The following is a 19642-nucleotide window of genomic DNA, read 5'->3' on the forward strand; positions in this document are numbered from 1 at the left end:
CTTCTCATCCTGTTTTTACAACGTATTACTTAATATACTACACCTTCTAGAACATAAACATCTTTCCAAACACCACATTTCTTTTTGTTTTTAAATATAGCAGCTATCATATGAGTAGCTTTTACATATTTTATTTCTGCTTTTGATCTTCAACTGAGCTTTTGGAGGTTATCCAACTGAGTAGTGTCATTAAAGAAACAAATTTTGGTCATGGAATGCACCTCCTCTAACAGTAATACATAGACATTCACTTTGACCCCACATGTTGCTTTCATGTTACTTGTATTGTCAGCAAGACAAATGTTCTGTCTTCCCATCCTCTGCTGTAGGATTTCATTGATTTTACAATTATAATCTCTGTTCCAAAAATGGCAGAGTCCTTTAGGAGCTGGATAATCATTCCAGGAACTGTTGTTGAACCAAGTCTTACCTGGTGCAGATACATGGGGCACACTCCCATCTTCAGGTTGTATCGGAATCTTAGACACTGATTAAAATGTCAAAGTGAAGTCACAGCTAGTAGCCTTTGCCATTAATATAAACTGGGTAGATAAATGTAAGTGTATATACCACTGACTAAAAAAGCAAAATTGACATGTGAAACTCAAAAATTCTTTCAGGAAACACTACTCTTTAGAGCGAAGTTGTTACTCAGCTTAAGAATTCTTAAAGTTAATTTCGTTGTTTTCTGTTAATAAGCAAGTGATAAAGAATTTCATAGACTACAGTTTATATCATCTTTCCTTTATCTGATAATTGCCAACAAGACAAAATTGATATTTTGGGGATGGTATACAGCATGTTGCCAAAAAGAAAAATCTGTTGAGAAACTCTGAAGAGGAGTAGATTCTCAAGGCTACAGAATCTTAATTGCAAGATTGCAAAACCAGTCCATGAAATAAAGTGGAAATGGCTCAAAAATAAAGATCAAATGTGAATTTCATCAAGAGTTATAAACCCCTCTCAAAGGAATTCAAAAGAGAAATTTCTCAGATATTTTGTGAAATTCACAATGGAAATTTCCTAGGGAAGTGTCTTATGTAACCATTAATATATGTCACATCCCTAACACTTAGCTCCACACGTTGCCCTCTTAGTTGAACTATCTCCAGTACATCTTTGCTTTGCTTCTCTCAGTTTCTCGCTAGCTCATGCTCACAAACATAAACCCAGGAACATGCACACATCCCTGGATCAAAGGTTCACATTTAACAAGGGTAATGTTCTTTTTTAGGTCCTTGGAGCTATTTTGCTCTAAAAACCCAACTCTCCTCTTTATTAAATTATCTATCTTTTGTTTTTCTTGTTAAATGAAATCCACCATTAAGATGGGCACAGTGGCTGAGGCAGGAGACTCGCTTGAGCCTGGGAGTTCAAGGCCAGCCTGAACAACATCCCAAGACCCTATCTCTAAAAAACAAACAGAAAAATCACCATTAACAGTTACTTGAACATGTACATATTAAGTATCATGTATAAACTCACATCAAAATATTACACTGTAAATATAGAATCTGGTGTTCCTATTACCAATATTACTTGGCCTAAGGCCTGGTACAGGAAAGCTTCTCCTATCATTGACAAGTACCCTCTTTGGAAGTAGAATTAAGCTCCTGCAGTTCTAAAATAAATCACTGTATATATGATTTTATAGCATAACACATTTGTAAGCAGTAGTCTATTACCACACTGTCATTTTAAGATAGGGACTTGGACTCTTACAGTGTTAGTGGTAATAAAAAAGAAAAAGGCTACAGAAACTACTATAAGCAAATTAATGCTGATAAAATTGAGGAGGGAGCTGAAAACTCATTTGGGATCCTGATAATGGGGAAGTCATGATAGCATCAACAAGAATATTTTGAAGGAAGAATACAGATAATATTCATTTCAGGCATATTGAGTTTGACATGACAGCATGTCATTGGAAACAACATGGGAGCATAGGAAAAAAATTAGACGCTAAATACAGAGATTTGGGAACTAGCCATAAAAAAAATTATATAGGCCAGGTGCAGTGGCTCACGCCTATAATCACAGCACTTTGGGAGGCCAAGGTGGGTGGATCACGCAGTCAGGAGTTCAAGACCAGCATGGACAACATAGTGAAACCCCGTCTCTACTAAAAATACAAAAAAAATTAGCTGAGTGTGGTGGCGGATGCCTGTAGTTCCAGCTACTTGGGAGGCTGAGGCAGGAGAATCACTTGAACCTGGGAGGCGGAGGTTGCAGTGAGCCGATATCACACCACTGCACTCCAGCTTGGGCGACACAGTGAGGCTGTCTCAAGGAGGGAAAAAAAAAAAGTATATATATCTATATAGATATATACAGATATATATACACATATATAGACATATAGAGAGAGAGACATATATATAGACATATATAGACATATATATATGTGTGTGTGTGTTTATAGCCCTTTATCTACCATTACAGAATCCAGAAAGCTCTGAAAACTCAGAGGTTTGTTTTTAAAGACTCATTTGGATGCAATTATTAATTCATTATCATTTATCCTACTTAGTATAAATATTCATATATTGTGCTACTTCAGAAATAATTTATTTGATTATGGGATATCATAATATATTGAGCAGTACTACATTGGGAGTATTGTAATATATGGATATGTATCATGTTAGCCTTCTAAATTCTGAATTCCAAAATACATCTCACCTCAAGGATTTCATGGAAGGAATTACAGACATATATTTGAAGTCATAAGCACAAATATAATTTCACAGACAGAAAACACCTCCAAAACTGATCCTTGATGTACAGCTACATTTCCATAACCAGGAAGATAGAAAAATAGAAAGGAGGAGTCACACTCAGATGATAAGTACCAACAGAAACAACTCTAAGGAACTTTATTGCTTTCTCCCTGATATCTAAGAGTGGGCTTTTTTCCAGCAGTATAGGGTATACAAGTAAAAACATGATGAATGTTAAAAATGCAGCTTTTTGAGAAGGTAGATTTTAAATACTCCTACATAGTACAATGCATGGATCACAGCGTTGCATAAAATTTTAATTGTTTTTTTTTGTGAGATTGTTGTGATATAAAATGGAAAGCTAATATGATTTTTCTCCTGGAAATTCTACTTTTTGTTTTTTTTTTTGGTGGGGGGAGACCATACTATTCATAACAATGAAATTGAGTTAGAAAATCTTAATCCTCACCCTGATTACCATTAATTGCTTGTGATAGCAAGCAAACCAATTGTTTTGCTTGTCTTTTTAGTCTTCATATCTGTAACTAGATGTGAATAGAGGGAGTAGACCAGATGGTCTCAAAGCTGACTTCGAAATTTAATGTATGTCCTAATCTACTAAAATAATTCTTTACCAAGAATTACAATAATGAAAATTAAGTTACTGATACATAAGAAATAAAATGTGAGAAAAAAATTTTAAAACTAGCTTTTTAAAGCATTCTATTTAATATTAGTTAGATAAGCCTATTGTATAGTTGGACTGATTTTTTTATCCCTTTGTCAGTTTTACTGAATGCTTTTCTATTGTTTTGGGTACAATTTTAAATTTAAATTTTCCCTATAATGTACATTCAGTGCTTTGTTCTGTGTTTCTTTTTATAATTTTGTGAAATATTTCTTAAGCCTTTAGCACATAAAATTTCCATACTGTATAAGGTAATGTAAATGTTCATCTAAAATAAGTTCGGAATCAAAGGAACTTGACTTGTCGAACCAGAATAAAAGCGTCAAACATGAGAATTTTTTTTTTTTTTTTTGAGATGGAGTTTTGCTCTTTTCGCCCAGGCTGGAGTGCAGTGGCACGATCTCGGTTCACTGCAACCTTTGCCTCCCGGGTTCAAGCGATTCTCCTGCCTCAGCCTCCTGAGTAGCTGGGATTATAGGCGCCTGCCACCATGCCCAGCTCATTTTTTGTATTTTTAGTAGAGATGGGGCTTCGCCATATTGGGCAGGCTGGTCTCAAACTCCTGACCTCAGGTGATTCACCTGCCTCGGCCTCCCCCAAAGTGCTGGGATTACAGTCATGACCCACCTCACCCGGCCAGATGAGGATTTTTTTAAGTAGAGGGGAAATTTAGTGATGATTTAATCATGCTAGGTTTTATAGTTAAAGAAATCCTGAGAAGTAAGTGACTTAAGTGGTTGTGTGCTGGGTAGTGGCAGAGTTAGTTCATTGTTTCCCCACTATATTCTGTTGCTGCCTGTGAATAAAAAATGAGAACCATGTTCAAGGAATATTATTTTGTTAGTAGCATTTAGATTGCAGAGATAATAGGAGGGATTGGTAGGATTCTTCCCCCATATGGTAAAACAGTCATGCTTATTGAACTATGAAATGCCCTTTATACATTACACGATGTATATGTTACCTCATATAATCCTATAATAGCCATGTAAGGTAGGTGCTAACATCCCTGTAGAGATGAAGATACTGAGGTTCATAAAAGGTAGTAACTTACCCAAACAGCTTATAAGAACAGCTTATAAGCCAGGGTTGTGTGATTCTATTATTCTGCCACTGTATCACATTGTGGCCTCCCAGACCAAGACAAATGAAAAGGGGGAAAAGATTCTGAAAGAATATGTAATGCAGATAAAGTCATTATATTAGGAAACTCAAATTTGATATTTTCTGCTTTTGGCAGATTTGGGGAGCTCCATGATTATGTGCTTCTTGAACAAGCCGACTTCTTCCTGGGTGCCTACCATTTGAAAAGCACTGTTGGGAAAACAGAGAAGTGTAAGACATAGAAGAAGCATAAAATAGTTTACTTATTGTCACCCAAACAGATTTAAGGAATATTAATTATTCATACAGAATATATTTTATAAATATATGTTCTAATCATAAAAATAATACATATTAATTTTAGAAAATGCAGAAAGGATAAAGAATTACCAGTAATCCCACCTTAAGTGAGTCAGCACATTTTCCATTCCGATACGCTCCTTTTGGTACGAGTACACATTCTGACAAGTCCTCAGAAAATTAATGTGAGTAGATAATGGAAATCTTTACTTTATGTGAATATACTTAATGCAAAAGATACCTCACACAGCTTTGGTGAAGGGTAATTTACTTTAAGGTGGAACTGAAGGACTATGCTTTTTAGGAAACCCTCAAGGTTGGTGGTAAACAGAATAGCTATAATTCAAAATGCAATGAAAGCCTTAGTGTTTGCTTGGACTTTTTAGGCCTGCTGACTAACAGTGGTAATGTATGAAATCACATTCAACATTCCTTTGACCTTGAAACATCCACTGTGGAATGAGGATTCAAGACAGAGCTGGTGCTCCCACACTAAAAAGTCATAACACCCGTGATTGCAACCACGGAACTGCTCTGCCTTCAAGTCTGGTCCATATCCCTCTCTTGAGCATTATGAAACTCAGAACTAACTCATTATCATTGGAGCAATATTATTCCCTGTTCTAAAATGGTACCGCAAATGAGTAGACTTAGACTATAATTCTTTCTCTTGCTCCTTCAGGTGAATCAGTTCAGACAGCTGTATTCCAAAGTCATTAATGATAAGCATGATGATGTCATGGCCAAGTTTGGCGCTATTCTGGCCCAGGGCATACTGGATGCAGGTAAATGTTTTTAAGTCTTCAAGATTTATTTATTTAAACTAAATCTAATAAAATAACTATCTGCTCTAACTATATGACATAATGGAAATTGAGTCTGAGGCACATTATTCCTGGAGAAAATTTGGAGCCTGCAGTTCATAGAGATCATGTACATTTAAGAGTACAGGCCGGGCGCGATGGTTCATGCCTATAATCCCAGCACTTTGGGAGGCCGAGGTGGGTGGATCACCTGAGGTTGGGAGTTCGAGACCAGCCTGACCAACATGGAGAAACCCCGTCTCTACTAAAAATATAAAATTAGCTGGGCGTGGTGGCACATACCTGTAATCCTAGCCACTTGGGAGGCTGAGGCAGGAGTATCACTTGAACCCAGGAAGTGGAGGTTGCAGGGAGTCGAGATCGCGCCATTGCACTCCAGCCGGGGCAACAAGAGCAAAACTCGGTCTCCAAAAACAAAAAAACAAAAAAAAAGTACAGGCTGTTGGCCAGGCACGGTGGCTCACGTCTGTAATCCCAGCACTTTGGGAGGCCAAGGCAGGTGGATTACCTGAGGTCAGGAGTTCAAGACCAGCCTGGCCAACAAGGTGAAACCCTGTCTCTACTAAAAATACAAAAAAATTAGCCAGGAGTGTGGTGGCATGCACCTGTAATCCCAGCTACTCAGGAGGCTGAGGCAGGAGAATCACTTGAACCTGAGAGGCTGAGGTTGCAGTGAACCGAGATTGCTCCACTGCACTCCAGTCTGGGTGACAGTGACAGTGGTGACAGTGCCTGTCACTTAGTAAAGTGACTGTTGGTTGGTTTTTTGTTATTTTTCTTTTAAGACAGAGTCTCACTCTGTCACCCAGGCCGGAGTGCAGTGGCGCGAGCATGGCTTGCTGCAGCCTTAACCTCCTGGGCTCAGGCAATCCTCTTGCCTCAGCCTCCCCAGTAGCTGAGACTACAAGCATATGTCACCACACCCAACTAATTGTTTAAACTTCTTGTAGAGATAGGATCTCACTATGTTGCTCAGGCTTGTCTTGAACTCCTGGACTCGAGCAGTGTTCCCACCTCAACCTTCCAAAGTGCTGGGATTATAGCTGTGAACCACTGTGCCCAGCCAATTTATTTTTCCTTTAATTTTCTTAGTATTATATGAATTTTAAACAAGTTGACATTGAATCATTTTTGAGGAAAACATATTTTAAATAAATTCTGGCAGCCAGATCACTTATAAAATAAGGTAAGTTGAATATTTACCTAATAAATGCGTGCAGAGCACACTGTGCCCATCTGGCTCCAGAATTCTCACCATCCACCATAACACCATAGTCTGTTTCAAAAGATAGAGTGGTGTGCTTTAGTTCCTTAGACTTGGAGTTGATTTGACATATGCCTTAACGTTATTATTGGTGACCTCTCAATAGGATAAGAGGAGAAGAGCAGATACATACTTCATTGTTCAACTATGTGATTCTTTTTCTTGATGTACCCTATCCATGTGAATATAATCCTTTTTATTTTTGCTAATTTGAAAGGTGAGGAATAACATCTCAAGGTTTTTATAGCAGTTCTAGTATTAAGGGAGCATTTTTTTTTCACATTTATTAGCCATTGGATTCTAAGAAAAACACTGTTAGCCTTATTTGTTGCAGTCATTGTTTCCTCAGTCAACCAGGAATGTGTGTATATTTGTAGTGAAGGAGATGAGGAAAATAAGCTGCTATTAATTTGATAACTGTCATAAATTTTTGTTTTTAATCTTTTTGGGTTTTCTACTTGCTGAGAGTGTTTTAATCATACCACAGTTTTCAGAGTCCTTTTATAATTTTAGATAATCTCCCTCATATGGCCTCTTTCTTTAAAAAAAATCCATATCTCCTTTCTAATTTGATTAATCCTTTTTTCTTTATTAGGTTTGCCAGTAATTTCTCTATTTATGTACTTTGTTCTTTTTTTGTAAATTCTTTATTTTTGATCTTATCTTTATTATTTGCTGTTTTATAACTTTGGTGTTCTTTTCTAAATTTTTGAGGCAAATGTTCCTCTCTTTTAACCTATTTGTCTAATGGAGTTTTTTGTTTGGTTGGTTTTTATTTTCCAAGAAGTTGAGAGTTTTCTGGTTAAAATTTTAATACTGAGGCATAGTTTACTTTTCTCTTTCTTTTTAATTTAAAAAATATTTCCTTGCAGCTGTTTATAGATAAAAAAATTCTATAAATATTTTAGGTAAAGTAAACCATTTCAATTCTAGATGGTATTGATTCCCTCCCATTTACAAGCTACATATGTAGGTTTCCATAGTTTCTCCCTTCTCACTCTTCACTACCTTCCAATATTTTAATATTATGTTTATGTTGTCAACAGTTTGTGATATTTACATTGTCTTCAGAAATCATAATTCTTACAATTGTATGGTCTTAGTTTCATATTTAAATGGATTCAGTGCCCATTTCTTTTATTGCAGCTTTTTCATTCTTAGGTTATCTGTACTAAGTCTAGACACTTAATTGGCTGGATTTTATCAGTAATTAAGTTTTTTTAATTGGGCTTTTAAAATTTTTTAGATTTACAGAAAAAATTGAGGAAGAAATGCAGAGTTTCCATATGTCCCCTTTGCCCCTCCAATTTCCCCTGTTATTGGCATCTTGTGTTAGTGTGGTATATTTGCTTACAATCAATGAGCCAATATTGACACATTATTATTAACTAAAGTCCCTAGTTTACATTAAAGTTCACTCTTTATGTTGTACATTTTATGGGTTTTGACAGATCTTTAATGACATGTGTCTACCATAACAGTATGATACAAAATAGTTTCATTACCCTAAAATTCCCTGTGCTTAACCTATTTATCCCTCCTTGCCCTCCCCACAAGTCCCTGACCTTTTTACTGTCTCCATAGTTTTATTTTGTTTTAATAAAGTTTCGAATTTATTGAAAGTTTTTTTATAATATCCTCTTACTTTTTCAATGTCTGTGGAATCTGTAGTGATATCCCCTTTTTCATTCTTTTTCTTCTTAAAAAACTTATTTTTATTTATTTTATTAAGGTATGGTTGACAAATAGAAATTGTACATACAGTGTACATGGTGCTTTGAGATATATATATATAGTAAAATAGTTAAATCAAGCTAATTAACATATCTGTCACCTTACATACTTATCATTTTTTGTTATGAGAAAATTTAAGATCTCCTTAAGCAGTTTTCAAATATACAGTACATTATTATTAGCTGTAGTCATCATGCTGTACTATAGATCTCCTGAACTTACTACTTATCCTAATTGAACTGTCCCCACAGTTTTAGTTTTGCCTTTTCCAGATTTTCATATAGTTTGAATAATACATTATGTAGCCTTTTCAGATTACTTCTTTTGGTGGTGAGTATTTAAAACAACATTTAGGGATAACATTTTACTGCTCTGTAATCTTTTTTTTCTCTTTTAGCTGCCACTTTTTAAAGTGTATGATTTTAGACTACACCCCTTCACTTGTTCACCACTACCACAGTTTTTTGCTGGTTTTTACTATATTAGGGTTACTTGTTAAGAATTGGGGGAGACTGCTCTGGGCACACTACCTGTAGGGTAGCCCTGCTCTGCAAGGAGCAATACAAAAAAAGAAAAATAAATTTTTAATTAAAAATATAAAATTATATATTAAGAAAAAAGAATTAGGGGAGGATAATTCTATGTTTCGCCTCTTCTCTGCCAGATTTACTACAAGTCATCTCACTGTGTTCTCTTCCTTCCTCTTTCAGCCTCTGTTTCTCTTTTCTTTTTCTTTTCTTTTTTTTTTTTATATATCTTCTTTTTTCGTTTGGGGCTTTTTTACTTTATCTGTTTGTCTTGTGGACCAATCAAGTTTTGGTGCTTCTTTCTGTTTCTCTTTATTTATAACAATTTTTGCTTTAGACATTTATTACATAAAAGTTCTTTTTTTGGCGGGGGGCGCCAACTCTGTCACCCAGCCTGGAGTGCAGTGGCATGATCTCGGCTCACTGCAACCTCCACCTCCCAGGTTCAAGCAATTCTCCTGCCTCAGTCCCTCCTGTAGCTGGGACTACAGGTGCACACCGCCACGCCCGGCAAATTTTTTGTATTTTAGTGGAGACTGGGTTTCACCGTGTTGCCTAGGCTGGTCGCGAACTCCTGATCTCAGGCAATCCACCCACCTCAGCCTCCCAAAGTGCTGGGATTACAGGTGTGAGCCACCACACCTGACCCTACATAAAAGTTCTATACTGTAGTGTTCACTGTTATGAGCATAGAATTAATCTCACGTCCTTTTTCACTTTTTAATATCCTATCCTCGTAGAACACTGTGCTGCAACTGTGTTAGAAAAATTTGCAGTCTTGATCTTCTCTCAGTAAAATTAGTGGTAGTAGGCCTGGCTTAGTGGCTCACACCTGTAATCCCAGCATTTTGGGAGGCCGAGGTGGGTGGATCATTTGAGGTCAGGAGTTTGAGACCAGCCTGACCAACATGGTGAGACCCTGTCTCTACTAAAAATACAAACATTAGCTGGGCGTGGTGGTGCATGCCTGTATTCCCAGGTATTCAGGAGGCTGAAGCACGAGAATTGCTTGAGCCTGGAGGTGAAGGTTGCAGTGAGCTGAGATTGTGCCACCGCACTGCAGCCTGGACGACAGAATGAGACTCCATCTCAAAACAAAGAAAAGAGAAAATTAGTGGTAGTAGAGAAAAATCTAGAGAGGGCAACTTCAAGGGAAGGAATGAAGTTGAAGTTTATGAGAACTCACTCAGTGATTCGGTCTCTTCCGGGAGAAAAGCCGAAGATAAAGAAGTTGATTGAAGTTTGTTAAACTGCAAATTATCAATATGATAAACTCTACCTTATTTATTAAATCTCAGAATGTTAGAACAAAAGGCTAATTTAGCTTCTAAGTCCGAAGAAGATAGATTTCATTGAACTAAAAGGAAATTCAGCTTCAAAGTTAGATCAAATAGCATGTTAGCTAGGCATCGTTTTCCTCTCTTCTGCCCTCCCCAGCCTCCATCCCAGGTTAGTTACTATGTCTTAGTGAAATGTTCCCACTAGCACCCAGGTTTATAGCTATCATAATACTTTCATATCTTATTTTAATTATCGAATTATCTGTCTTCTTTGTGAGACTGGAGTCTCCTTAGGATCTTTTCCAGTATGTTATTCGCAATCCTCAACATATAGTTAGCATTCAGTGAATGGGGGTTAGCGTAGGGAAGAGTACAAGTGGACAATAAATGTATATAATTCATTTCTGTTGGAAAAACAAGATTAAAGTATATCTGGCCTTTTTTTCAGATGAAAAATTTAAATACCTATAGTGGAGTATTGAGAAAATCTAGATTATTTGGTTGAATAGTAGAACCCTGATTCTTATAAAAATTAAAATGCTGCTTGGTTTAGTCAAGTCAAGTCAGTGTTTGGTTCTTGACTCCAAGCAAAATGTGAAGATGCCTATAAAACACTGAGATCAAGAGAAGAGAAATGTAAGCAACAGGAATCCGCATTGGAATTCCAATTAAGACCCTAATTAGGCACAGACAAGCCCCATTTTTATAGGATATATTATTTAAATGAAGATTCTTGCATTTCAGAGTTCTGTGATCCAGCACTAACTCTGTTACCATTTAGCGCATGGGCCAAATCTGATAATGGTGTATTTTGTTTTGCCTGCCTAACAAAATTTGCAAGATTTTGGACAAAATCCATAGTCTACTTTTAAAAACAAAATGACCTAGTGACCCTGGACCTACACTGTAGTAAGATGTTCCCTTTAAATAGAACATGTGTTTTCCAGTTTGCTTCAGTTTTAAAAACAAAATGACCTAGTAATCCTGGACCTACACCTCCAGTAACAAGCTCCCTTTAAATAGGACATGTACTTTACAGTTTGCTTCAGTCCCCACTGCTCCCAGCCCACTTATTCCTTATTTGTTTACTTGACTTGTTCCTAAAGGCATTTGAGTTGGTAATCCCTCATAGCCTCCTAGAATCTCAGCCTTACAAGGGCTCACCAGCTTTCCCCAACTGATGGCTTGGATCTTAGCTCTAGTTCACTGGCTTTCAAACTTTATCTGCACTCTGTAGAGGAATAGTCTAGGGCAGCAGTCCACAACCTTTTTGACACCAGGGACAGGTTTCATGGAAGACAATTTTTTTTTCTACGACGGGGGTGGGATGGTTTCAGGATGAAACTTTTCCACCTCAGTTCAGTAGGCATTAGATTCTCATAAGGAGCGTTCAGCCTAGATCCCTCGCATGCGTGGTTCACAATAAGGTTCACATTCCTATGAGAATCTAATGCCACTGCTGATTTGACAGGAGGCAGAGCTCAGGTGGTAATGCTCACTTGCCCTCAGCTCACCTCCTGCTCTGCAGCCTGGTTCCTAACAGGCCATGGACAGGTCTGCAGCCCCAGGATTTGGGGACCCCTGGTTCCAGGCCATATATTCTCCCAGCAGTCCAAACTTCTGATTAAACAGAAGCAGCTCTGAATTCATTCCTTTACATATTGTGTTTCCTTAGAAAAATTTCAGTTGAATCAAGGGTTAGAGGTTAAGTTTTCTTTTGTAAGTGGTAGTGCTCTCGTTCAAGTGTTCAAATTCAACCCCTCATTTTGCTAATGGGAGAAAAGGAATTAGAAATAAAGTGTTTTGTCCATGGTTACAGGGCTAGTTAATGTCAGAGCTCCTCCCACCAATTTAAGTGGCTTAATAATTCGTAGGGTAATGCTCAATGCTTTCGTAGATTTTTATATAGCTGCATATAAATCTTCATAATTTGTAAGGGATATTTCTCAAAATTCTAATAATGTTTATGCTGCTTAGCACCTAAAAGACCAAGAGTCAGAACATATTCTTTACTGTTTTATATAAATTTTTATAAATGTGTAAGTATATTATAAATATGTATTTGCATATGATTGAAGCAGAAAGAGTAAAACTAAGCAAACTATCTATGCTTGCCTCTGCTATGGTGTGCAAAAAGTATATACTAAAACTTTGCTTTTTATTAGCACATGAAAAGCCAATATATAATGCACATTAATACTTAATTTAGCATCACAGTTTTGATACCCTTCAGGCCTAGTTTTTGAAAAACGCCTGCCTATAGAGAAAGTAAGTCTAGATGTGTGCTAAATCCAGTTAAAAGTACACTTCCAATTTTGGAGAGCCTGGATAACTCACTAATTCCAAGGACTGCATATTAGACTGCACATATGAATTGTGCTTTTAAAATCATCACCAGATGTTTCCCTACTGCAGCACTTAGAAATCTTTATTATTGCCTGGGTGTAGTGCCTCACATGCTTATAATCCCAAGACTTTGGGAGGCTGAGTCGGGAGGATCATATGAGGCTAGGAGTTTGAGACTAGCCTGGGCAACATAGTGAGACCCTCGTCTCTACAAAAAATTTAAAAATCAGCCAGGTGTGGCGGCGCGCACATGTAGTCCTAGCTACTCGGGAGGCTAAAAGAGGAGGATCCCCTAAGGCCAGGAGGTCGAGGCTGCAGTGAGCCATGATCGTGCCGCTGCACTTGGGTGCAGTGTTTCACTCTGTCACCCGAGCTTGGGTAACAGTGAGACCCTATCTCTTTAAAAAAAAAAAAAAGAAAGAAAGAAAGAAAGATATCGTTATTATTGTCCTACTATAATAATAGGACAATACTATTATTGTTCATGGTTTCTGTCTTTTTCTACAGGTGGTCATAATGTCACAATCTCCTTGCAGTCCAGGACTGGGCATACTCATATGCCTTCTGTGGTTGGCGTCCTTGTATTTACCCAGTTTTGGTTCTGGTTTCCTCTTTCACACTTCCTGTCATTGGCTTATACCCCTACCTGTGTCATTGGCCTTAACAAGGACTTAAAGGTATGTCTGTGAGACCTCAGCTTTGTAGTATTTCCTGTTCACCATATCTTATTCATATTTACCGCCCACTTGCAAGGATTTCCATTAAATTTTAAAGATGAGTTAACATCTTATAATAACATTTTCCCTTCAAGTTGAATCGTCACCTTTTTGAATGGAGTGTGTCATTGAAAGTTTTGAAAATCATATCTCCTTACTAGCTGTGTAACTTCAAGTAATTAGTTGAGAAAGAATGGTGAGAGAGGGGGCTAAATATAAACATATGAAGAGGCTTTATATACCACTCTGATGAATTTTATTTAATACTAAAGCCTGGGAACTGTCGAAGGATTTCAAATGATAAATGAACATGAGATTTCCATTTAGAAAGATCTTTCTGGTATCAGTGGAAACTCATTACAATGCTATTGCAGTAATCTGGGCAAGGAAGAATGCAAACCTAAACTAAATCTTCCAGAGTTATCTGATACTCGAGTGGTTGATGGAAGAAAGAATTATTACTAAAGGGAAAAAGCAAAATAGGAGGATGACCCTTTGGTAGAAGCAGGAAACAAGACCAACTGTGAGGAGCTAGGGAATCTGATGGAATGTAACTGCTGACTTAAGTCAGAAATTTAAGGCACTGCATGCCCTGTCATCACATTTGTGGTCATATTTTTTTAATGGAGTTTGTGTTTAGGTCTTTCTTAGTCCTGTGACTTGATGATTCATCTTCTTGTTCTTTAAAAGTCAAAAGGCTTTTTGACCCTTAAATAACTCTTACATCTGGTCATCACTGTTGAAATGTTCTACTCAATTTTCAGAGTGGAAAAGTTTTAGGCTTAAAACTGACTGGTAAAAATAGAATATTTCTTTGTATTGATTTTTCAGTATAGCTGTACAGCCAGTTATCCTTCGTTAAATGTTTCGGTATTAAAACTGCTCACATTTGTAAATATTGAGCAGCTTTATTGTCAGAACAAGAATCCCCTGGTTTCCCAATCCCCAACTTTTAACATTGTAATTAAACATCCTGTATAACCTATTTTATTCTCTGCCAAACAATTTTATGACTGCTGTTTTTACTCTTTGTAATGAAAATGGGATGGAGGAGATAAGGTTCTTTGTCCTTATGGTGGTATTTATTATCATCCTCCATCAATGCAGTTTGGGTAAATAGAGAAAAATTCAGGCTGGGTGTGGTTGTGCACATCTGTAGTCCCAGCTACTTGGGAGGCTGAGGCAGGAGAATCGCTTGAACCCAGGAGTCAGAGGTTGCAGTGACCTGAGATTGCACCACTGCACTCCAGTCTGAGCAACAGAGTGAAACTCTGTCTCAAAAAAAAAGAAAGAAAGAAAGAAAGGAGGCCGAGGCGGGTGGATCACGAGGTCAGGAGATTGAGACCATCCTGGCTAACACAGTGAAACCCCGTCTCTACTAAAAATACAAAAAAAATTAGCCGGGCATGGTGGCGGGCACCTGTAGTCCCAGCTACTCGGGAGGCTGAGGCAGGAGAATGGCGTGAACCCGGGAGGCGGAGCTTGCAGTGAGCTGAGTTTGCGCCACTGCACTCCAGAGCCTGGGCGACAGAGCGAAACTCCGTCTCAAAAAAAAAAAGAAAGAAAGGAAAAATTCAGACCAAAGAACTTTAAAACTGGTCACTAGGTAATGTGAAGCTGACTTTCTATTAGGCTCATGTTACACTCTTACAAGGCATGATTATATATGGTGTGGAAATTGTATTCAGGCTAGTGTAAGTTACTTGTCTGGTACAAAGAAGGGAAATGGCAGTTTGTTTGCAGGATAGACCATCAAATGCTTTACAAAGGAGAGAACAGTTGATCTGATGCTCACACCATGAATAGGACTTACCCATTGAAGCAGGTTGGTTTGTTCATAAAGATAAAGGGATGCCCATTCAAAGGCACAGAGATTAAGAAAAGTATAGAGAACTGCAGGTAATTCTGTAAAGAACCTAAAAACTAAATCAGTAAAAGTAGACATGGCTTTCAGAGAGGAGTCATAACATAGTTGAACATATAGCATTAAAACTTTGGTCTCCTTTTGTATCCGTATGCCTGTGGAGAGCACAGAGTACTTAAAGCCAATGTTATTTTAATGGAATTTCTTCAGATGCCGAAAGTTCAGTATAAATCGAACTGTAAACCATCCACATTTGCATATCCTGCCCCTCTGGAAGTACCAAAAGAAAAAGAAAAGGAAAAGGTAGGTTCTTTGTTCCTTTTAGCAGCACTTGTACTTAAATATAGGAGCCACTGAGTATTTTACTTTTTCTTTAACTATGTTTTATGTTTTAAAAGTAACACTTCTTATGCTAACATTTGACATTACACAAGAATATGAAGTGAAAGTCCTTTTTGTCTCTTGGTCGTCCAAGTCTCATGTCACAGGAGTCACAACTTCTGAATCCCTCTGAAGGTTTTCTCTGCACATGTCAGTACTTTTTATACCACGAATAAAATTATTCTCTACATACTTTCTGCATCTTGTTTTCACATTAACTATATTTTTTTTATTTTTAAAACTTTCAATGTATACAGATCTCATTTTTTCCCAGAGCTGCAAACCAATGCCTTTACTATGTGTAGTACTGTTTGTTTTACCAGTTTTTTCTTTGATATTCATTTAAGGTTATTTCTCATTTGTTAGCCCTACACAAGTGAGCCTGGAATTGAAAGTCTTTATACACATGTATTTGTGCACTGTGTGAGTATATCTGTAGGTTAGAATCCTGGATGTCAGGTTACTTGATCAAAAGTAATGCACATTATGTTCATAGTTATTAACTAATTTGCCTTTCAAAATGGACATAATCACTTTATACTCCTACCAACTGTGTATGAGGACACTCCTGTATTAAAGAATAATACATTAAAGAGTTGTACTTGCCCATAAAGTTTTACTCAGTAAAATTATACTTTTTTTGATACCTTATATATAGGAAAATGGCTCTTTCTCTCATGATAATTTTCATATTGGCCAGTTGTTGATTATTTGCTGTAAATTTTGTGTATAAGTAAGGATAATTAACCAAATTTGAGGGTAGCAGTTAAGGAATAGCCTTGACAGCATCTTGTTTCATCAGCTATGTTTCAGACCCTCCTTTGGGTCTGAAACAAAGTCAGCTTTTACACCAGTATTGCCCAGCTTTTCACCTTTGTTTTCAGCAAGACCCATGAAGGAGAATAATATAGGCTAACCACTCACCCACTGTGTGTTAGCATTGTAAGACATGTAGTCCAGAGAGGATATCTACAACCAGTGCTGAAGGAAATTGTTCTACTTTCCATTGCTTTCCCGTAAAGCAAAAAGGCTATAGCACCCAAATCTCAATCTTGGAAGTACATGAGAGCAAATTCATATCCAAGGTAGGCTACAGATCAAAAAAAGGGAAGAGTTATATTGGACACAAGCCTCCAAGAACTAAAGATTCACTTGATGACAAGAGTAGTAAATTATTTCAGTAAATGTCCTGCTTAGTTTTCCCATTTATTCTTTGATTTATATATATATATATATATATATATATATATATATATATATATATATATGTAATACAGCTAGGAAATAGAATAGTGTTGTAGGACTGAGTTCTCTAGGGCTTGCATGTTTGTATGTCAGTAAGGGATTACAACAATTTACCCTGCTCATTTCCCCAGGTTTCTACTGCTGTATTATCTATAACTGCCAAGGCTAAAAAGAAGGAAAAAGAAAAGGAAAAAAAGGAGGAGGAGAAAATGGAAGTGGTAGGTATAACTTGGTGGTCATATGGATTGAAGTATCTCTGTCTCTGTCATGGTCGAGATTCTTCCTTAGTTGAATATTATTCTACCTTGCTCTTGGCTTCCTTCAAGTAATTATCCTGTTCCCAGCATGTAGAATCATCAGACTGTACTTGAAAGAGACTCTAGAAAATATATCCATTTGTGGGAAGAATAGAAGGGTACAAATCAGTAAAAAGTTCCTGGAGCAAATGACAACTAAAATAGGTTTTGAAGGGCAAAGTAGGTTTTTCACAGACAAGATGATGAGGTAGGAGAAAGAAAAACCCTTTCAAGCAAAGGGATTATCACTTGTTTAGGTAGACCTTTTTCTGATCTCTGCTGGTAGAAAAAGCTTTTTATCCTTTGAAACCAAGTCAAATACCATTCTCATTCCTAAGCAGAGTTACTTTTCCCTCCTCTGAGTCTGATAGCACTTTAGTTGTACTTCCATTACTATCGACCACTACCTCTTGTACCTTATAGCTGCTCAGTAAACTTCAGATGTTAATCAGTTCTGTGGAACAGAAATGAACTTCTATTGAACTTTTTTTAAATTTTATTTTATAGGATGAGGCAGAGAAAAAGGAAGAAAAAGAGAAGAAAAAAGAACCTGAGCCAAACTTCCAGTTATTGGATAACCCAGCCCGAGTTATGCCTGCCCAGCTTAAGGTCCTAACCATGCCGGAGACCTGTAGATACCAGCCTTTCAAACCAGTAAGTTACCAGTGACTCTTAGCTGTATATACCAGTGGGATATTAATCCACAGGACAATAGAATATTGATAGAGAATGGTAAATCTCCAAAGCATTGGAGCAAGCTCACTAGTTCTAAGAAATTATTTAACAAAAGAGAGAATGTTCTTTTCCATTTCATATAGATTTGGGAGAATTTTTCTTTTCCCTGTGTAACCCTACAAACTCCCGTCTTCTACCACAGACATACGACGTAGGAGTTCCTAATACAGCAATTTGATTAGGAATATAGGCTCTACAGCCAAGCATACAGGATTTGAATCTTGAGTATACTGCTCAGGCTAAGTGACCTTAGGCCAGGTACTAAATCTCTCTCTGCCTCAGTTTTCTTTATTATAAAACAGAGATTACCATCCCTGACTCAGAAATGAGGCACAGATTGAACAAGCACTGAGAACAAGACTTGGGACTGCTCAATAAGTATTGATTACTATGGTAATTACACCATTGTCTTTTTTTTTTTTTTCTATTTCATTACACCATTGTCATAAATGCATTGCATTTTAGTTAGAAAAGGATCTTCATGGAATTTAATTTATTCCAAGACAGAATGCTTCATGTTAAAAACAAATGCTTATCAGAAATATGAGTGTGATACTGCCTTTATCTTCCAGGTTCTTGTAGATAACTAGAGCGCCATCAGTAGACCCATCCAAGACATCCAGATGCTAGATCTGTCTAAAATGTCAGAGATTCGATTTCTAGATCCTTATCCTTATACAAGAGTAAACTTATTCTTATCAACCTGATGGTGGGTCAAAGGCAACTCCTACCTATAACTGTGAGTCGGGGTCTTACCTGACTAATTTATCAGCTAGAAGAGATAAAGCCAAGGGATGCAAGATAGTGTATGTAGTGGTTTAGAGCTGGAATTTGGCATAACTGGGTTTTTATTTTTACTGTTAGCTGTGTGACTAAGACAAGTCATTTAATCTTTGTATTTCAGTTTCCTCATCTGTAAAACTGATACGGTAATGCTACCTACCTCCTGTTGATGTTGTGGAGATTAAATAGGTTGTTACATGTAAAGCACCTAAAACAATGGTAAATGCTAATCTGTAGCACTGCCTGATCTGTAGTAGTTGCTGTGTAGTGTTAAATGAATGGACAGAATCATCAATGGATACCTTTAATGCAGTCACTGTCTGATCTGCAACCTGGTTCATCTTGGTGGCGGTTTTACAGAGAACGTATTCTAACTGTGTCTGTAAACTTATCTTGCCAGTAGCATGGGAATCCAGAATGGATGTATTAGGACACAACTAGAGCATACTCTAAGCATGTGAAATAACTAGTGTTTTTGATAATTATGAACTAAGACAGTGAGGCACGTGCTCAATGCCATGAGGCCATATGAGCACACTGTACACCACAGTAGAAAACTAGATGATTGCTAAGCCTTTGCTCAAATTAAGTCAGAGATAGCTATAACAGTTGGTCCACCTATGAATTAAAAGACTGCCTATGTCTGTGCAAGGAAGAAATGAGGAATCCTGTTGAAGGTATAGCCCTACACACACACACACACTCCTTCAAAGAGTGGGAGACTTTGTGTTCCAAAGTGTTTAAGGAAATTCCTGTCCAGTTGTTAGCTGACTACTAAGTTAAATGAGCATTGACTTTAGTGGACACACAAATCAGGGAATACAAACTTTATAGG

General features: G+C 37.2%; 1 protein-coding gene across 1 annotated transcript in view; it reads left to right on the top strand.

Annotated features, from left to right (window-relative positions):
- PSMD1 (proteasome 26S subunit, non-ATPase 1) overlaps positions 1 to 19642 on the top strand; it is a 115102-nt gene that overhangs the window by 90415 nt on the left and 5045 nt on the right. The window contains exons 19-23 of the mRNA XM_004033340.5: positions 5495 to 5597; positions 13295 to 13464; positions 15578 to 15670; positions 17125 to 17211; positions 17797 to 17943. Coding sequence (XP_004033388.1) covers positions 5495 to 5597; positions 13295 to 13464; positions 15578 to 15670; positions 17125 to 17211; positions 17797 to 17943 — 600 coding nt within the window. The remainder of the gene's footprint in view (positions 1 to 5494; positions 5598 to 13294; positions 13465 to 15577; positions 15671 to 17124; positions 17212 to 17796; positions 17944 to 19642) is intronic.

Source organism: Gorilla gorilla, chromosome 11, assembly GCF_029281585.2.
Source record: "Gorilla gorilla gorilla isolate KB3781 chromosome 11, NHGRI_mGorGor1-v2.1_pri, whole genome shotgun sequence".
NCBI classification, from domain to species: Eukaryota; Metazoa; Chordata; class Mammalia; order Primates; family Hominidae; genus Gorilla; species Gorilla gorilla.